General features: G+C 38.9%; 1 protein-coding gene across 2 annotated transcripts in view; it reads right to left on the bottom strand.

The window, feature by feature from the left end:
* Positions 1-2,369: 2,369 nt before the first annotated feature.
* The window catches only part of ORC3 (origin recognition complex subunit 3), a 34,329-nt gene continuing 16,877 nt past the window's right edge, over positions 2,370-19,821 (bottom strand). The window contains exons 12-20 of one of the 2 annotated variants that reach the window (XM_051777935.1): positions 18,517-18,633; positions 17,572-17,651; positions 13,339-13,472; positions 10,889-10,974; positions 10,318-10,415; positions 9,291-9,432; positions 4,944-5,060; positions 4,132-4,211; positions 2,370-2,930 (exon numbers count right to left, since the gene is read on the bottom strand). In XM_051777935.1, the coding sequence (XP_051633895.1) occupies positions 2,825-2,930; positions 4,132-4,211; positions 4,944-5,060; positions 9,291-9,432; positions 10,318-10,415; positions 10,889-10,974; positions 13,339-13,472; positions 17,572-17,651; positions 18,517-18,633 (960 nt within the window). In that variant the 3' untranslated portion in view covers positions 2,370-2,824. The remainder of the gene's footprint in view (positions 2,931-4,131; positions 4,212-4,943; positions 5,061-9,290; positions 9,433-10,317; positions 10,416-10,888; positions 10,975-13,338; positions 13,473-17,571; positions 17,652-18,516; positions 18,634-19,821) is intronic. The other variant, XM_051777936.1, reaches the window with a different exon arrangement.

The raw sequence follows: 19,821 nt of genomic DNA, 5'->3' as shown, positions 1-19,821 counted from the left end.
TGAAAACAAAACAAGTGTTAACTTGCATTCAGGTCTGATTTTTGGCAGTAGTTTTGTTGCAAGATGTGGCTGCCTAAGAATATGATACAGTTAGCAGTTCAGAACCTTTATGCTGTTACAGTTTCAGAGCTACTGCAGACATTGGCACTTTTTTTTTGTCCTCTGTTTTCAGTGAACATTGCAGACAGTGGAAGTTTTGTGGAATATCTGCAGAACATGTTTTTACTATGCAGACAGTTGTAGAAACTAACCTTTAATTCTGCACTTGAAATCTCCTGTGTCTGTATTTCAGTGAAGATACGTGAGGTTGTCTAAGCTGTTACTGATGTTGGTTTCAGATTCAGTGATGCTAAGGTCTTTCCTGGCAGGTAGGACTCTGACTACAAAGTCCTGCATCTGAAGAAAGAGAGGCAAACTAAATTAAATTTATGATCTCTTTTCTTAGGTTTGTGTTTTTAACTGTTCAATCTTCCTGCCCTCTTTGCTGAAGAAAATGAAATTACACAGTCCTTCCTACATAATTTTATTGAATATACATGTCTTTATACATCTTTATACATCTTGCAGTCTTAAGCAGCAAGTACAGAATTAAAGATTTGATCCTGAGAAACCATATGTAGCACAGCAAATGTGACTTTAACCTTAAAAATTTATGTTATTAGTTAAAGGGAAGAAACAGCCAATAACTATTAATTTTACTGTTTTAATGTGATGTTGCCTGCACATTTGGGGATTAAAGGCCACACACTGTTGAGGCTGGCTTCTCTTTATTTCTGAATGTTTTACCCGCCAGGGGTGTGAAAGTTAGCTAGTGTGAGGTTAGCAGAGGGGAGGTGGCAGGGGACAGCTGTGCAGCAGAGGTCGTGGCTCCCTGTCCTCTTGCACATCAGAGAGACATTTGGTGCTGCTCTCTTTCATTTGTCAAGTTCCTTTGCAAGATAAATGGGTGAGGTTCAGGACGGGCTGTTCAGTGTTCCCCTCTGCTGAAACAGCTCGCTTTCCTCTCTGCTGCTGGAGAGCCTCACACACAAAGACTGCTATGAGACAGGTCCCTGAGCTTGGTTCTTTGCAGGGAAGAACAGTGGAATTCTTTACCCCTGTGTCTTCGTGGAACTTTTAGAAGTGCTCCACTGAGATGCTAAAAACTCAACACTTTGAGTTTTCATAGTTGTTTCCCAGGGTGTATGTTCAGGCAGTATAAAGGCTGATAAACTCAGCCTCCTTCTCCTAACTAACTGGCACCATTTAGAACCAGGCCCTCCCTTAAGCACAGCAGGATGTGTTGCTGTGTCTGCAATTAGAGCAACTGGAAAATACTCCTACCCTCTCTGAAGGTGTTTTAAAACAAGCCTGACCTATCTTATATAGATTCCTGGGGAAACAGCCTGGTAAGTTACTGGTTCTTGTAATAGGACTTCCCCCCTTCTAGTGAGATCTGGTTTATCTGGTTCAGTCCTCAGAGCTCCAGGCTATCCTTTCCAGTTGTTTTGAGTAGGCTGAAGTGCCAATGCAACTAAGTGGGAGCATCTGGAGTTTAGTGGTGGCTGAACATGTGCTCAAAGAGCAGCACTTCACTGCCTCAGAAGGAAAGTGAACCCTGTAATCCTCTCTGTCAGCTGAGGATGTCTGGAAGCTTTTTTGAGGTACATACAGTGTTTTACAATAAACTAATTACCACTCAGCTTTGAAGTCTGGGAGGGACAAAGTCTGAACACATCTCTTAAGTGAGGCCCTCCAAGGTGTTAAGGCTGACCCGAAGTCCCCGCCCATACAAACTGCTGGAATGCGTCCCTCACAGCCCTCAGGGCATGGCAGACACTCTGCTCTGGAGGGCAACACAGCTTTTCCCCTTTGGTTTCCAAGGCTTTTCCCATGGTTGAAAAACACAGGACGCTGGCATCAGCATAAAAACATTTGCTCCCCAAACCGAGTCAAGCAAAAAGGTTGGGCTGAGAAGGTTCTTTGAAGATCTGTCACATGAGCAGCGCTTTTACATGCTCAACCTATAGTTACTTTCACGCAGCTGTTTGCCTGCCTACAGCACAAATCCTTGGCAAAGAGGGAGGTTTACAGTGTGTGCTTTAGGTGTGGATTTTACTGCCTTCCTCTAATGTGCATGAGTGCCGTGTTGTCACATAGTCTGTGCTGACACAAGTTTCCCTGACAGCAAAAGTCAGCTAGTACTGATCAACTTCACTAGAAAAAGGGGATGATTTAAACAGTTCACTTTTGCTCTTCTCAAAGAGCAAAAATTTGTATATTCATAACTATTCTTGGGGACATAGCTATGTCACCTCTTCCTCAAGAAGCAGTTTTTAGGGAGTTAGGACCAGTTTTGAAGAACATACAACAGAGGCTGAACATGGAAGTTCATTGTTGTTTTTAGCGTACTTGTTTTATTTATTTTTAAATCAAGTTCAAGGATTTGGAAGGCATTTTATAATAATGACTCAAGTCCTATCAGCTTGTTAATAATACTGCTTCATCACTTCTGTAGCTTACACAGCCAGTGTTGTCCTTTTGGCTTGCTAGCCTGAGTTATATCAGTGTACTGTTAAATACCACACATCAAAGAAGATTGAAACTGGCACAACGATACAGCATTTGGAACATGGGCATTAATAGTGCAGTACATTGCACAGGAAGGATGAGCATTAAAAAACAACATCGCTATTCAAGCCTGCCCAGGCACTGGGAATGTATCTCACAACATTCAGCCACTGTTGACTTTGACTCAGTAGCAAAGTTAGCGAGGACTGGTTCAGTGAGAACACAGCCATTGCAGTGTTGGAAAGAACAGGTTTATTAGCACCTTGGTGGCACGTTAACAGCCTCCCCATGTCAGCCTTGCCACATGGTCAGTTTTCTGCTTGCTGGGCTTTATGAAGCCCAAGAGTTCCAGCTCAGAAACAGCTCGAATAAAGCGAGCACTGGACATTTCAGTAAAGGAAACCAAGCACACTTTTTATGACACATTGATGGAGTTCTCTCTAGGAGGGGAAGATTTCTAAGTCACGGCAAGCACAGACAGCTTGCACAACGTGTTGCACAATAACGTTGGAAATAAGGGCAGAGCATGATTTGCCTACAGAAGCACAAATCTTCAATCTAATCAGTACTTCTGCTACATGCATACAATGTGGCAACAAAGGAAGAGTTCCTTTCCCCACTGCTAAGAGAAGCTTAAAGCCTACAAAGATACTAATTTTGTGGTGTCTCAGAAGAATTTATACTTTGTGCCTCTTGACAAAAAAAACCGAAAGATAGATAATTATAGAGATTTTTTTTTGAGATTTCATAAAACAGCACCACCTTCTCCTTACTTGCTATTCACTATATCTTTCTTGCTGCATTCCTGACATACAGCTTTTATTCCTGAGTTAGAGAATTCAGTTTACTGTGGGTGTTAATTACCAGTGGAGCTTGCAAAAAAGGAAAGGCCTTATACTAAAGAAAAGCAAAATATAGTATTAGAGCACATAAATATATGTGCTCTAAGCTTCCTTTTGTACAACTATTCATCTCTACTCTGTGGCAGCACTACTGCTGTAGCCATGGGTTTTGGTTCTAATGCTCATCCATTAAATATTTTTCATTCCTCAGTTCAGGATCAGAGTTGATTAGTTTCCACAAAATCTTCATTCTGCTGCTTACTTTGTCCTAAGGTACCGGAACTCACGGCTTCTACTGAGACACTACATTTGTAAGTGACTCCTCTGCTAGTGCTTTCATCTTCCTCATAATGGACTACTTGTTTCTATTTCTCCATCTGCTCTCTAGGTCACAGCCCTCCTACCATCTGTTCCCCAGTAATGCCTTACCCCTATACAGCAGCTATACAAACTCTGAGATGATTTAACCAAACAGTTTCAACTTGTTTTATGGACTTCTGGTTCTGTTTCAGACCCAAACAATTCCTATGGACAAAAGCTGCTCTCCTGCCTCACCACTCCCATCCCAACTGTTTCAGCAGGTCTGTTTCTTAGACATTTTCAGTCCATTATGGCTGTTTAAAGTAGTATTTTTTCTGAAGTTAGTTATCAGTGCACATGAACCTGTATTTTAAAAACATTGGTTCATAAATCCTTTAAGCATTTAAATGTCAAGGTTGAGAGAAATGAGAAAGGATACTGGATAATATCATCCATCTGGTCTGAGGAAGCTGTATCTGCATTTGGTTCCTCACCTGCCATCACCACAGTTGAGAAAGCCTAGAAAGAGAAAAGCAGCACAGATTTAATACAGTTCACAGACAGAGCTGCATATAAAATAGTGAGCTCCGAGCCAATGGCTATCACTCAGGAGGATTGAGATCTTGGAGTGATAGCTCTATGAGCGTGTCAATTCAGCAACAATCAAAAGAGCAAGCAATACAGAATGCAAGACATCACTCAGTGAACTCATGTGCCTCCAATTTTAAATCTCAAAACAGTTCTGAGTACTGACCCATTCTCAAAGAAACCACAGAACTGAAAAATATTTTCAAAGTGAGAATGCTTAAACATTCTGAGGAAATGAGAAAGGTAAAGCTGGCTGTGCAGAAATCTATAAACTGAGGGACAGCAGGAGTCTGAGTAGGAAAATACAGTATACAAACAAGGCAGCAGCAAACAACATAGAACAATCAAAAGAAGTATCCTCTAAACTGCAGGTAGTCAAGCTAAACAGTTTCTTGCCAGGGGATGCTGTGAAGCACAAAATGTGACCTGTGCCAAACATAAAATACAAGCAGAAGCAAAATATTTTCATCACAGAGTAACAGTGCTGGAAATAAATGATTCACAATAGAGGAAGACTGATTGGAATTACTGTGTGTTCTTGTGGACCAAGGTATGCCAAGGATCTAAGCTGTCAGCAGGGGCACTAAAGAAAAGCAGACATGCAGAAAAAGATAAATCAGAATACTGAAAGCAGGTAAAGGTAGTATTTGCATCATCACATACCTCTAACCAGTCAACGAGATTGATTAATCTGCCACACTCCAAATGAAGCTTATACACTATGCAAATGTCAGGGGCTTTATTAGAAATGCTTCCTCCATCACACTTCAAAGCTTGATTCTGATGAAAAAAAATTGAAGGCAGTAATTTCGATGGGTTTTTAATCATGAACAATTTTAAGGGCTAGTTATAACTATTCCAGGAAATTCAGATGGCAGGTATTCTAACCAAATGTTTCCTATTTGTGTGTAATGGCAAGCTGATAGCACAAAGAAGAAAAAAAACCCAAAAAACAAGCAGGAAAATAAGAAAACATACCATAAAAAAAAGGCAAACAAAATGCCACCCAGCTACTTCACTCCTGGTGTTCCTTCTGTGAATTTGTACACTTATACCATCTCTACTATAAAGAGTGGTTATCTGACTAGGCTTTTACCCAGTTCTTTTGCTAGTGCTATTTACATATGAAATACTCTGTTTTATGGACTCAGGAAAAGAAACAAGTCATGATTTGCCTATGTAGAAAATAGAAAAGTATCCCTTCCCCCTACACCCTCAAAAGGAAGAGGAAGACTTAGTATAGATCTGTCAGATGTACTAAAAACCATAATTGCTTCTCTCTTATCAGAGTTTTAAGTTTGAAATGTAACCATTATTCATCTCTGGCTTGAAACTCAGCACCTATAAAAGCAAAAGTCTGATTTCTCACGAAGTATTCTGTATTTCAGGAAATTTGTAGAATCACTAAGGTTGGAAAAGCCCTCTAAAATCATCAAGTCCAACTGTTAACCAAGCACTGCCACGACCACTTCTACACCATGTCCTTTAGTGCCACACTACCTTTCTTTTATATCTCTCCAGGGATGGTGACTCCACAACTTCCCTGGGCGACATGTTCCAGGGCTTGACAACCCTTCCCAGGAAGACAATTTTCTAAATATCCAATCTAAACCTCCCCTGGTGCAACTTGAGGCCATTTCCTCTCCTCCTATCACTAGCTGCCTGGGAGAAGAGACCGACCCCCACCTGGCTACAACCTCCTTTCAGGTAGTTGTAGAGAGTGATAAGATCTCCCCTGAACCTCCTTTTCTCCAGACTAAACAACCCCAGCTCCCTCAGCAGCTCCTCACAGGACTCACTCCTGAGAGCCTTCACCACCTTTACTGCTCTTATCTGGACCTGCTCCAGCACCTCAGTGTCCTTCCTGAATTGAGTGGCCCAGAAATGGACACAGGACTCAAGGCGGGGCCTCACCAGTGCTGAGTACAGGGGGCCAATCCCTTCCCTAGTCCTGCTGGCCACACTGTTCCTGATACAGGCCAGGGTGTCACTGGCCTTCCTGGCCACCAAGGCACACTGCTGGCTCATGTTCAGCTGCTGTTGACCTGCACCCCTAGATCCTTTTCTGGCAGCTTTCCACTTGGATACAGGTCATCAGCACTGAACCATTTACTTGAGAAGTAGAAAAGTCACTTGAGCCAGAGGCAAAATTCCCAGGTACAGCTGCAGAAATTTACAGTATTTCGTTTCAGTTTCAGGCACTCTAAGAAGTCAGCCCTCTTAACATGAAAATAACCACTGATCACAGAAATTCAGTTCACAGAAATTTTTTCTAAAATGCTTTTAGATGCTAGTAAAATACACAAGCTACTTTGGAAAGTTATAAACCTCTAGCAATGACACCTTTATAAGTAAATGCTTTCCAAGATAGGAAAGAAGGCTGGGCAAAGAATATAACTTTGCTCAAGAATCTCTAGCTTACTTTTCATAAATCTCAATTCGTGCAATTTGTGAGACTTAGATCCAATTTGGACACGAGCACCTATGAGACATTTCACACTTTCCAGAACACCTAGCAATTTTCAAGTTTATTTACTCTACAAGGAACACAAAAGTTCCAGACATTAGGTTAATGTCTGTCAGTTCAGTCCAGATCGTTTCCAGAAAAATTCAGAGAAACATGGCTAAATCCTCAAAATGTGACAGTGCAGACATTAGTTTACCAGACTGTAATTCAGGAGCGTATCAGAACAGTTTCAAATACTCCTGCATTACTAACCAGCACACATGAGGTTACACCTTCTCACTGATCTAGATCTAGTGGTTCATCACTGCCGAGAAGGGTAACCCTACATCCTTCTCTTTTCCCCTCTGCTACTGCACCGTGACTCTATGGCTTCCTACTACTCAGCCATGTGCCAACCTGGCATTGCTGGACATTTTGCATTGATTTTCTAGTTTTAAGGTCAGGACAGTTATCACAACCAAGAGAGGATGCAACTTCCTGAGCAACTGTACTCTCCTGAGCAGGTTTATCTGTAGAAATTAGTCCCTAGCTGGACCACATACAAGTGCCAAGAATGATCCAGAAAAGATATTACTGACTGGCACTGCAGGGTCTCTCCCAGCACCTGCCAGATCCCAGCCTTGCCTGTGATAACTAGGCCAAGTCTTTGCAGCACAGCAGGAGGGAGCTGCAGCTGCCGTCAGGGAAACCTCAGCTTCCTGAGGCAGCAGCACACGCGATGTCCTCCAGAGCAAATAACTAGGCTGACATGCAGGAAGCTGCCCTAGAATGAGCAGCCAGTTGTGAAACCATCTGTACAGCACAGAGGTGCTGCTTCTGAAAGAAGGGAATGGGAGTGGGAACAACCCAGAACACTGCTGATGAGTGTTCTTGCCTGACCCTGTCCCTAGAAGCTGGAGAGAGGACCGACTCCTACCTTGCTCTGGAATCAATGTTGTTATTGCAAGGACCAAATCCTCTTTCCCTGATTAGGAAGCTGGTACCCCAAGTTACAACTTATTGAATTTTCAAGGGATCAGTGAAAACAGAATTACACTGGTTTTGGTGCAGGTTTTTTGGGTTCTTTTTTTTCGTTTTTTGTTCTCCATGATAAATATTTTGCTAAATAAATAACTGGACTGGATTCCTGTAAGCAATGCATTACATATTAATCACTCACTGGTACTCCACTGAGGACCTTTTCCGTCCTAGCCTTCTTGAAAGGACAGCTCTAGAGAACTTTGCTCTGGTCATGGCACAGGAACACACAAGCCATGCAGAAGTCATAGATACAATTAAGAAAATATTTATTTGGCTCACATGGATTAAAATGCTAGGCAAGGTACTCAGCCAATACTGCTGCTGTTAGAAACCACGCCAAACCTTCACAGTCTTCTCAGAAAACATTGTAAATATGTTAAAGCATGTCAAAGAGCAAAGTACAGGATGACAGAGGGATTTAAATCCTATCAACTCATCAAAGAGGATACTTATTAAACATATCAGCAGTTAGATTTTGCTAGCTGTCCTATATTTTTACAGGTTTTCTAATAATATAAATTACTAAGGTCCATATTAGGTTTCTTTAATGGTAGCTCACTGTTTTCACAAATAAGCTCTGTAAGTGGTTTTAGAAATAACTCCGTCACACAGTAAAACCAACAACCCTCATTCAAATCAAGGCACAGAGCCAACAAACCCAATACAAATCGGGTCATAGATTTCAGAGACTGATCTCTATCAAGTATGATTCCTGATAAGTGTTGGCTTTGACTAAAGTAACGTGTAATTACTCAGATACAGCTACAACCAACATTTTTTTTTCAAAACTATAATCGTGTTTTTAAGAAAATGTTAGGGCATAAGGACAACTTCCAAGTAGCATCTATAATCAAGGAGCAAAAGCAATATATGTTCACTCCTTTTCCAAATCCTGCTCTATTTCTTTCTTTTGGTCATCCTGTGAGTTTGACTTATGAAAGAACTGGAAAATGGGCTTCTTTTCTCCTCTAGAAAAGGGCAGGGTCAGCTGATAAAATCAAGGACAATCCTTTTCCTGGACTCAGAAAACAAAGGATATCAATACACAACAATATGCTGTATTTCAGCTGTTTTCATGTTATCACTCTGCCTGAACAGCCTTCATCTTACAGCTAATCTACACAGTGAGGACTAAGCACCAGCTCTATAAAGAAAGTCTTTGGAAAGAGTAACAGACATTGTATTTTATTCCATGGACAGTCATCCCATTTGTAGTGGAGGACAAAATTACTTTTCTGCTACCTCTACAGGAGAAAGAAAAATATTCTGACTAGACCACACTCTGGAAAATGGATTCCTCATATAGAACTCTTTCCAGAATTACCTTTTCTATTTCAGCCAGACAGATTCCCTAACTCTTTGAACAAAGTCCCTAGTTGCTTATCAATACTTGCTAGTTCTCTGCAAAACAGCTGAATGTGTGCCAAGTTTCATGAAACAGCAAAACTAATCCTTGCACACCATCTTCACAGGTAGCCTTCAGAAACTATCCCAGCACCACGAACAAGTCACTTGTTTCTTACCTTCAGGTACCAGTGTGGGTTATTTAAAGCTGTATGAAGTGCAGTTCTCGGGGCAGCATTCAGGTGCCCACGGAGAACAGCAGCTGTGTTGAAATACAGTATCTCGTGCAGAGTCCTGCGGTCTGCAGGAACCAGGTATTTTCTGAAAAGGCATGGGGTATGGGGAAAGTGGGGGAGACACAAGCCTCAGCTTAAGGGAAATAACAGAAGTCTGCTGCAGTCAGAGACTACAAGAATGTATGTTTCCCAACCAGTACAGACAAATCTCTGAAAAAACAATATGAACAGCACTGAAAAAAAAACTTTTAAGTAGAGAAGTCTGTTTTTATCAACTCTACATCTAATGGATTTAGCATAGAACTCTAGCTGGGCCACTGACAAATTCAAAACTAAGGGCAGCAGCTAAAATGCTAACACCCATCATGTACTCCATAGATTTTGCTTATCCATCCTGAGGCCTCATGATGAGTCTCTGCTCATCTTTGTCTTCATATCTGAAGCTTTTTTCTTGGTACAGTCATACTTCTGTTAGCTTCTCTGCCTCCCTCCCCGCCCAAGGCTCTATAATTAAGTGCCTTCATCTCGTCCCCCACCACAACAAGCCTTTCACATTTTCCACTACACAGCTGCCTTCAAAACTGTATCTGCTATGGCTTGCTCACCAAAACAGTTCCCAAAATGAACAGTATATCACACTTGACATCTGTACAGTTTCATAAGTAGAACAGATCAGCAAAGATTAGGGTAAAGACTTTTTTCTGCTATGTATACCCAGTCCTCCCTCAACTTTTTTTCTGTAGCCAAAGTAAGTTGGTCAATCCATATACCAATTATTTCAACTAATCTGTGGAAAAAAGGTGGGTTTTTTTAGTTATTGTTTTTAAAGACCTCCAAAAAAGAACAGGAATCAAAAAAAAGTGTTCTGCAGGGACCAAGACACAATTTCAATGAGACTAACACGTTAGTAAAATTTCATCTGCAACTTATGGTGCAAACTAATGCAGGAATATAAAATGGGAAAGCTCACCTTACAAGACTGTCTATATAGTCAACAACTTCAAAACGAAGCATTTCAAACTTTGTCAGTTTCTTAGACCGCCTTGATTCCTTCAACTCCAACAACGTCTTTAAAAAAAAGTGGTGCATAAAACTACATGGGAGGTAGTTATTCTCTAGAGAACACAATCTATATGTTTAACATGTATAATTAATTTTTGCTGGCATGTCTTCACTGATGATGTTTGATTGTGCAGTTATTTTTATTTAGGCAAATGTAGTCAATTCTCAAACCCATAGGAGTTTGGGAAATTCAAAGAAACATGTGTTAGGCAGAATGTTCAAATTAGTAGTTAAATAAAAAGAAAACATCTACTTTGCATTTTAAAATCCTTGTTTATGATAGATATTTTCTATAATTTTCTATGTGTCAGGAGGACCTGACATACGTAGTTGGCATTTATTCATTCATTTTTAAGATGAGACACTTATACACAACCTTTACACAGAGCTCCAGCAAGCTGGGAAGAACTAACCATGAACAATTACATCTTAAAAGATTCATTTAAGGAACTAGTCAATAAAGCCTGCACAGGCCTAACCTTCTGAAGATGATAAAGGTCTGTCTTCTTCTGGAGCTCCTTTTGTGATGATATGGACACATCTTGTTCTTGGAAAGCTTCTGCTACTAGAACAAAACTGATGTTTGATATGTGGGGTAAACTTTTCCTGTCGACCTACATAAACCCCCTAACCCAAGCAATCTGACAAGTGTTCAGTTACTTGTTCACACAGACCCAAACACAGGCAGCTTTTGATCTTGCACCTTGTCAAACAAGGAGTCTGCAGTGCAGCTTAACCAACAGTAATTAACTAACTGAAGCAAAGATCCAGCACAAGCCTTGCTCATCATATGAATTCTGTTTATGCTATCCTAGGTCATATTCTCAACATTTTTAAATTGGACAGATGAGTATTAGATACTACTGATGCTTTAGGTGTATTCAAAATGCCACACACTGTATTTTGTCCCTTCTCATGTGAAGGAAAACACTGAGCGAGAAATGAGTTCTCCCTATGTAACTCAGAACTGCAACCAGAGCAGCAAACCAGAAGTGTGCTAAGGTATTTCATTGCCCAGTTTTATTCTCATCTTAATTTATAACAAAATTTCATTTTCATAGCCATATAGTTTGTTATCAATTGCACCAATTATTAGTAATTTTTACGAGAAAACAAAAAACCAAAAACTTCCAAAGCATCATCAACGCCAGGATGAGCAATAAACAATATCAAACCAAAAGCTAACTAGATTTCTTGCCTTACTTAAGAAGATAGTAGATGGAGGTTCCACCTATAGGTCACAAGTAAAGCTCTAATCAACAGTGACAATCATGATATATTAAAGCTTTTTTGTGACCTACATAGAATGATTTGCTATTTCCTGGGCCCTGTGGACATTTCTATACATGTTGAAGATTTCAAAACAGAAAATTTCCTCTCCACTACTACACCAATTTTTTTCCCCCCAAATCCTTCAGCTCAAAATAGACTGAACATAAAGATATTTTGCTTCCTCAGGCTTCATGATTTTATGTTTTTCAGTTCATTAGGCAGTCAGGACAATGGACTTTGTTGTTGCTAAAAAAAATAGTATTTTGGACTACCCTTTCACTCTAAGGGTTCTGTGGGCAATTTGGGTACATAAAATTTTTGGCAGACTTCTGAGAACTCCTGCTAAAGATCAATATAATCACATAAATATATAAAGTGAAAAGTTATGTAACTCAGCAACCTATTAATGTACAGTTTATTTTAACTTCCCCTTCTAATTTTTCCATTACAGTTTAAATCCACTTTGAAAACAAAGTAAGATCATTCATGGATTCATTAGACCTTCTCTGCTTTAAAACCATCTTCAAATCCTAAGTGAAAATAAATACTGTCTTTTTTGTTTCATAATTCTGCGAGTCCCTGAATTCCCAGAGTTGTTTTTCCTTATTTATTTCCTCAAGGTAAAAATCCAACTACTTAAAAGCCTTTTGCTCCAATTCTTTTTGAGCCAAACTAGATGAACCTTTAGGTTTTCCAGCATAGTTCAGATTCTTCAGTGCTGGTACCTTCAGTGACATACACAGTTTTTTCAAAGTGCTGACCTATTTCCTCTAGCACAGCTCTGCTATTACTACATCTATTAAAAAATACATGGAACAGGCAAGAGCCAATTCTTCTAGACAACGCTCAGTTAACCCTAAAGCATTGCAAGACTACTTTAATTAATATTGAATTAATTAAATATTAATTAATTAATATTTGGTGGCTTACTGCCTACTTGTCCAATGCTAGGTAGCGACCACACTGGTAGTGAGCTCAATTAATATGCATAAAACAGACCAGGTGATAACCAATTCATCTTTGAAAGGGGAGAACACTGAAGAGTGCTTCTCCATATTTCAGGGGAGGCAACGAAATTCCTGTTCCAGAAGAATGCTGGATTACATCATACTCCTGTTTCAGAAGGAACATGTCAGCTTCTGAAAGACAGAAGGCTGTTGCTCTGAAATATGTCCTCTACCATGAACAACCAAATATATGGGCTTGACAAGTTACAGCATGTCAACAGAGCCCTGACAACTGGCCCTTGGTGTCCTAGCTCTGAACGTGCAGGTCAAAGAACTTCACGTACATTTGGACTAAATACCACATCATAAGGAAGTCTGCTGCTATTTATCTTTCAATACAGCTTTTTATTTGTTAAATGTTTTTGGCAATTGCAACGTATGCTAAAATGCTCAAAATACACGTATGAGACATTTAGCGAGTAATGTTTGCTGATCTTACATCGCTCTTCCGTATCATAAAAAGCATGAATGCCACAGCAGTAAAGAATATAAACATTTTGTAATTTTGTGCATGTATTTAAAAAACAATCCTGCAAATCTGATGGTTTGATACAGTGACAGGGTATCTTGGGGAAAATGAAACCCATTGGTCAGACACCAAAACAGCTTTTATACAATCCACAGCGGAATACATGATGGTACACACCCACCTTCTAGATTCTGAAACTCGGTCAAGAACTTCTTCAACTTCTCTACTGTCTTATCAAACTCTTTTCTGGAAGATGACAGCAAAATTTCCATGCATTGTTGAAGCATGGTTACCAAATCAGACTTATTCAACATCCTAAAAGGCATAATTGTTGGCTGAAGTTAAAACACAGCGATGAAACAGCATTCAATGTTCTTAGTTGAAAAAGAGTTAAAAAAAATAAAATTGAAAAACTCCTTTTAAAAGGAAAAAATCTCCAGAATTTCAAGCATTTAGCCTAGCAGTAAAGTCCATTTTTTTTCTCGCTGTCATTAACAGAAAGAAACAAACCAATTTTGTTTGGTGAAGACGTCCTTCACATTTTCCTGTAGAACAAAAGTTTTTTCTGATACTCTACCTAAAACCACTTGCTGAATACAGGAGTTACAATTTTTGAAACTGTGAGAGAGAAAAAAAACCTAAAAAGCACCAACCAACCAACCAAAAAAATCCCAAGCCAAAAAAACACACCACCTTAAAACCCAAGTATGGTAGGGTTCATAACTCACTCCTAAGAATGGTAAACAAAACAGTAAAAAAAAAAATAATAAAAAAAAAATGTAAACACACATTCACAAAATCCATTATTCTGTGATTCAGAATGACTCTCAAATGAAATCAGAATTGCTGAGGGTTTTGTTTGTTTTGGGGTTTTTTTGAATTGCTGTAAATCTAACCACCACTAGAATCCCAGAACCATTCAAGTTGGAAGGGACCTCTTGAGATTATCTAGCCCCACCTCCAGCCCTGCATTTACTTACTGTTAAATTACAAATGCCTTTTACAAATGTCACCAAGCACTGCTCAATCTCGTAATCTTAATTTAAATGATATCAAAGCAAGTCCTTTCAAATATCCATAAATAAAATCCAGAATTAGTCTTTGCATCCGGTCAGTACCATTACACATGCATGTAACTTTTCATGCAGCATGAGAGGTTCCCATTGCTAAACACTCTGGTTCTAACAACCATACATTTGTAAAGCCTCTGTTACTAAGAGCCCTTCCCAGCCCATTCCTGTGGGTTTGCTTTGCCTTACACAAAACAAAGGTGCTAATACAAAAAACCAATGCTAATCGTTTGAGAATTTTAGAAGACACAAAAAGCACAGCTACACAAAAAAGAGAGCATGACAAAGAACTGGAGTATGGTGGTCAGTGTGTCAGGCAGTGGGTTTCCATATCAGATACCTACTGACTAAGAAATTTAAGGAAGACTTCAGAAGAGGCTGGGGAAGCTCTGTGGATGTCTGGAGGGACAACTGCAGTTTGAGCTCTAGCTTCTAGCTGGCAGTTGATGTTAAATGTTTATAAAAGTTAGAATTTGAAACTTCAGTTTATCTGCTTCAGGGTTATGGATTTTTGCAAGTCAGCTATTGCCTTCAGATACACTTGTTTTGTACAGAAAAGCATCAGGAGTTAGCAATACAAAGGATGGCCTTGACCACACAACAGGCTGAAAAACATTTTTAAACTGTCTTCTATAATGTAATGGGTAAACAACACAGCCTTGTTCCAGGCCAGACAAAACACTGCAATAATTAAACACCCAAGATGGACAGAGGACAAACAGATCTAGAGATCTGTGAATGAGAAAGAACAAATTTATTTTAGTAATATTATTCAAAATGAAACTGCAAGTTGTAGAAAAACTTATTTACAACAACAATGGGATTACAGGGCCCAAAGAACAGAAAAGATGGTTATCATGTATGAGCAAACAGTAAAGGATCCTTTTCAACCTTTTACATTTGAGATTACTGCAAGGTATGCCAGTTATCAGAGAGTAGGGTTAAGATTTTAATTTGACTAGGAGTCAGGCTTACAGCAGAAAGTAAGATCTCAGATCATCAGAAGGCAGTAAATAAATCTGATTATTCAGAGACAAGTTCTGAAAGAGAAGAAAGGAAGATAGGATGAAGTCCACAGAAACTCCTTCTGAATGGTGAAGTGGGGAATCAACTGAAGAAATGATAACAGAGATTGGTCAGCACCAAAATGACGGAGTCACAGAAGGGCAGGACTGTGATAAGCAGCATGTGATGAAAAGCCATCACTGATTGACAGACAAAAAACAGACTACAATGTCTAGACAGAGGACAATAGGTCAGACTACAAGTTTTGCCACCTAGAAGCTTGACCAGATGTCCCAGGCAGTTAGGTCCACATAACCAATCAAATGAGACACTCACCAGCATCTCTTATCTTCTCTCTCTTCTGACTAGATTAATCCAAAGTGAAATAAAGCTCACACTTTTTTGACTCTAGGCAACTCAAGAAGAATAACTACTGTCTAGACTGCCAAAGTTAAATGACATGAAACATGATCTTTGGGGATAGCATTTCTAGTAGAAGAGATAAAAGCCTGTCCAAGGAAAGGCTGAAGTAGAGAAACCAACCACAAAAGAAACTCAATTCAACTGAAACCCCCACATTCAAACATAATTCATGAAAGGCAAAAGAGATACTTTGTTAGAAAGTGAGAAATAAGCTGATCCAAAGCTTTTCTATTTTTTACTTCCTAAATACAAGGAAAAAAAGATGGATTTTAGAAAAACATTGAAAAGAAGAATATGAAATGGGGAAAGGTGAACGTAAGGACATCAACAGGTGATGTGGCTCCTGGGAAGGCAGAGATACTAAGGAACAGTGAGTAATTTCTAAACCTGAACAAAAGGGGAAAAAAAAAATTACGAGTCAAATTGGAAAGATCGCATTTTATCATTTTCTTCTAAAAGATGGTAAGCAAGATTCCATGTAGAAAAAGTAGGGACAAGAGGAAGTATGTGTAAAATGGAAGGCAGAATTAAAGTTACAAGCTGAAAAAAAAATATTCACAGCTAGAATTCCAAGTATTTGAAGAAATTATGTTGGAGGAGTTCTGTTAGGAAATTAATAGACTTTCTGGATAAAAACAAAGAATCATAGAATCATCATCTATGAAAGGAATGACCACATTCACTGTATTTCTATCAGAAGCTCCCACAGTGGGAGCCAGGACCAGAAGAACAACAGGAGGGAGATGAACAGATAAGAATAAAAGGGGAGCAAGCTAGAATCTGATGGCAGCATCCGCTTTGAGATAGGAGACAGATGAATTCAGAGAGGATGAAAGCAAATTAAACATAGGAGAAGAAAAAGGAGGGGAAAATGGCCAAGTGTTATTAAGAGATTACAGACAGACAATACAGGAAAGCAGAATGACACATTTGTGGGCAAGAGTTGATAGGTGACTGAGTGCTGTCAAGATGTAGGAGAGTCAGAGAAGGAATTAGAGGGACAGATTGCAGAAATGACAAATCAAGCACGTAATCCTTTCAAAGGGATGAGAGTGAAGAACACAGAGCAGTGGCTATGTGTAAGAACCACTCAGCATGGCAAAGGTACAGTCTGAAGCATATATTTCCTTGTGTATATGAGCCCAGAAAGTTATTCTTCACCCACCACTGACATGTTTTTTCTATTCAGTTTTACAGTGTAACACATCAAACCTCACCAGCTCAGAGTCTCTAGAAGAGGCAGTTATGGCAATGGTGTCGCATTGGCTCCCGTGCGACAGAACCGATGTCTTATTTGAATGAATGCAATTATCAGGACACCTGCTACGTGTCTGCTTAAAGCACATTTAAAAGTCTGTAGCTGTAACACTGCAATTGAAATGTTTTCTATTAAGAAAATTGGCAGGCAACACCAGTGGAGGCTCTCCTAAAGTCCTACTCTTACAATAACACAAAAAATTAACCCAGTCCCTATACAAACTATTAGACAAAAGAGGAACAGAGGGAAAGCAGTAAAATAAAAAAAGAAAGGTCTCAGCTACTGTTCATTTGGAACAGATTCTAATTTTCACAACAGATTAATATTTAAGCCAACTAACACTAATAATTTGATTGATAACATCTAACACAATCATACTTTAAAAGACAAAACCCAAATCATGTTCTCATTCACACAAAATAATCTCAGTGGTTTCAGCATAATTACTTGGGGTATATTAGATATTAGAACCTGGCTAAATTTCGCAGAAATCAGTAGAAAACCAAATGAAAACAGCAGTCATTTATATTTGCAAACAATCCTAAAGCTAGCTGTAAATATGTAATATCCTCAGCTTTAAGTTCCAAAATAACTGATGATTGATACTCTCCATGTGTACAGTGGTATTAAAACACAATGGGGGTGGGGGGGAAATCACCTTGCTAGCTGAAGAGATGACTCATACTCTTCTGTCTCCCACACTTGGTTTTCCAAACATGCACAGTGCAGCTCCCTGATCTGTTATGCAGAAGGTGAAGAAAGGATAAAATGTTTTACAAAGCAGTGCAGAAATCTTACAACAAGCTGTTCTAAGTAATATGCAATTCTTTTGGAGCTTGTTTCCCAAAGATGCAGAATGACTGCAAAAGAATCGTGAGTACCTTCCAGAACTAAGCTTCTGGTGTTGCTGGAGAGTGTGTTGTTCTGCACCAGGTTTCAAACAACTAACATTCAGATGAAGATAACTGCAGTGAACAGAGAACTCCAACCAAATGCCCAAGCTAAAATGTCCTGTTATTCTCAAATACTGGTACAGTTCATGCTGCATTTGCAGTTAGTGACAGACTCTAGTTAAGTATGTAATACCTGGAGAACTGAGAGACAAGTGCACATGCACAGAGTATACTGCTTTTCTACTGGAAGAAGTTGCTGAGCGTGAGAAGGTGGATTAATCACAACAGAGAAATAGGTTATTAAAAGCATTTATCACTGTTCCTTAACTATCGTTTTTTCCTGTACAGAAGGTTGCTAAAAACTCAGTCTCTTCATCTGAATTTGACTAGTGATCTAATAGGTGGTAGAAGAGTATACATTCTCTGCAGTGCATACAGATGTCCCAGAGGTAGGAAAGTCAATGTGTGGATTCTTTTGCTGATTTGTGCATCTGCATCCTCCTGGAAACTCCTTCCTGTGGACTGACAAGGTATCTTTCTGGTATGCCCAGAAAGAAATCACTGCTGCCCTCTGCAAGAAAGCATGTCTCCATTTTAAGAAGCAAAGGGCAAAACAGCACATTAGTAAACAAAGAGAAAGAGTAAATATTTATTCAGACATCATACTTAGAGAAAAAATGCAACAAAACCCATATATAACAGTACATCACCTGCTTGCCCAAAGGATACTTTGGAAGAGAAGATGTGAAAACATGAAGACATCTCAGAACTGAAACATAATTTTCATGGTAAACATGTAAGTCCTCCAGCAATTTCTGTGTTTCTTCCTACAGTGACAGAATAATTTTTTTAAGTCATTCTGACATCCATTAAAAACTCTTATAAAGCACTTAAAATGACTCTGAAGTTTTGACAATCTAGTGTGCTATAATTAAAATCACCAATATTAAATTAAGATACTGAGCAAAAGAGCTCAGTTCAATAGTTCACTGCATTTACATGGTGTAATGTTAACTGTACTTTCTTCCTCCAGCTCAGTAGAGATTTGTTATTGATTACAATTATTATTTTACCATTTTCACCTACAGTTAGGCCTTTAGATTTGGTACGTTATCTCACAATAATGAGACTATACACTATTCCTTTAATAGGCAAAAAGAAGTTATATAGCTATGTTTACTTGAAAATTTGCATTTTTATATTACAAATGCATTTAAAAATTTATTTCTTATATTGTGAGTGGTTGCTGTTTTTATTAGTTAGGTATACATAAAAAAACAGTTCATAGAAAATAAAGAAATATTCAGTTGCTGCTCCTATGTGTTCTTAATTTGACTTTTGTGTATTCATGGGTTGAGAACTGCAGAAAAAAAAAATCATATATTAGGAAAAAGAAATTATTGACTTCTGCTGGATGGATTCTCACTATCACTGGCCTCTCATGGAAGCATATATTAACACTTGGAAAGGCCCACTCAGAAATTCTGGTAACTGTACTAAATTACTTTGGTCTCGTTACATTTAAGTTTGTGAATCAAAAGATCATCTCTCTCCTGTCCTCTGTCAAGGATAAAGAGGAAAAAACCACGGGATTCTCTACATATTTTATTGCTATTTTGCTCAACTCTGAGTAACCTATTCCAAACAGACAGAGAAAAATAAAACAAGCCACTAAAGTTTCTTAAAGTTAAACTGAAACAAAAAGTATCAAAGAGAAAAGAAAAGCAAACCCCTGTCTGCAAGCAATATAAGGAAGTACTAACGTACAGAAAGAAAAGGCATCATCCTGCAAAGACTGAATACCACAAAGACACTTGGTGCTATAAAGCTTTCTGGTGTTGAAAAATATTAATGACATTTCTCCCCACAGACTTTTTACATATTGAAATGTAAGGTCACTGATATAACAACTGTTTAAATTACTTCCAAGACCTTAGGGTAGACACTCAGAAGTTTGTACTTTAATTCTAAGTAGGATCATTAAGAAAAAAATTATCCCCACCACAAAAAAAGCG

This window comes from Manacus candei, unplaced genomic scaffold (assembly GCF_025592945.1).
Source record: "Manacus candei isolate 608988 ecotype Guabito, Panama unplaced genomic scaffold, ASM2559294v1 h1tg000011l, whole genome shotgun sequence".
NCBI lineage: Eukaryota > Metazoa > Chordata > Aves > Passeriformes > Pipridae > Manacus > Manacus candei.
This window is presented reverse-complemented; position numbering and strand designations above follow the sequence as displayed.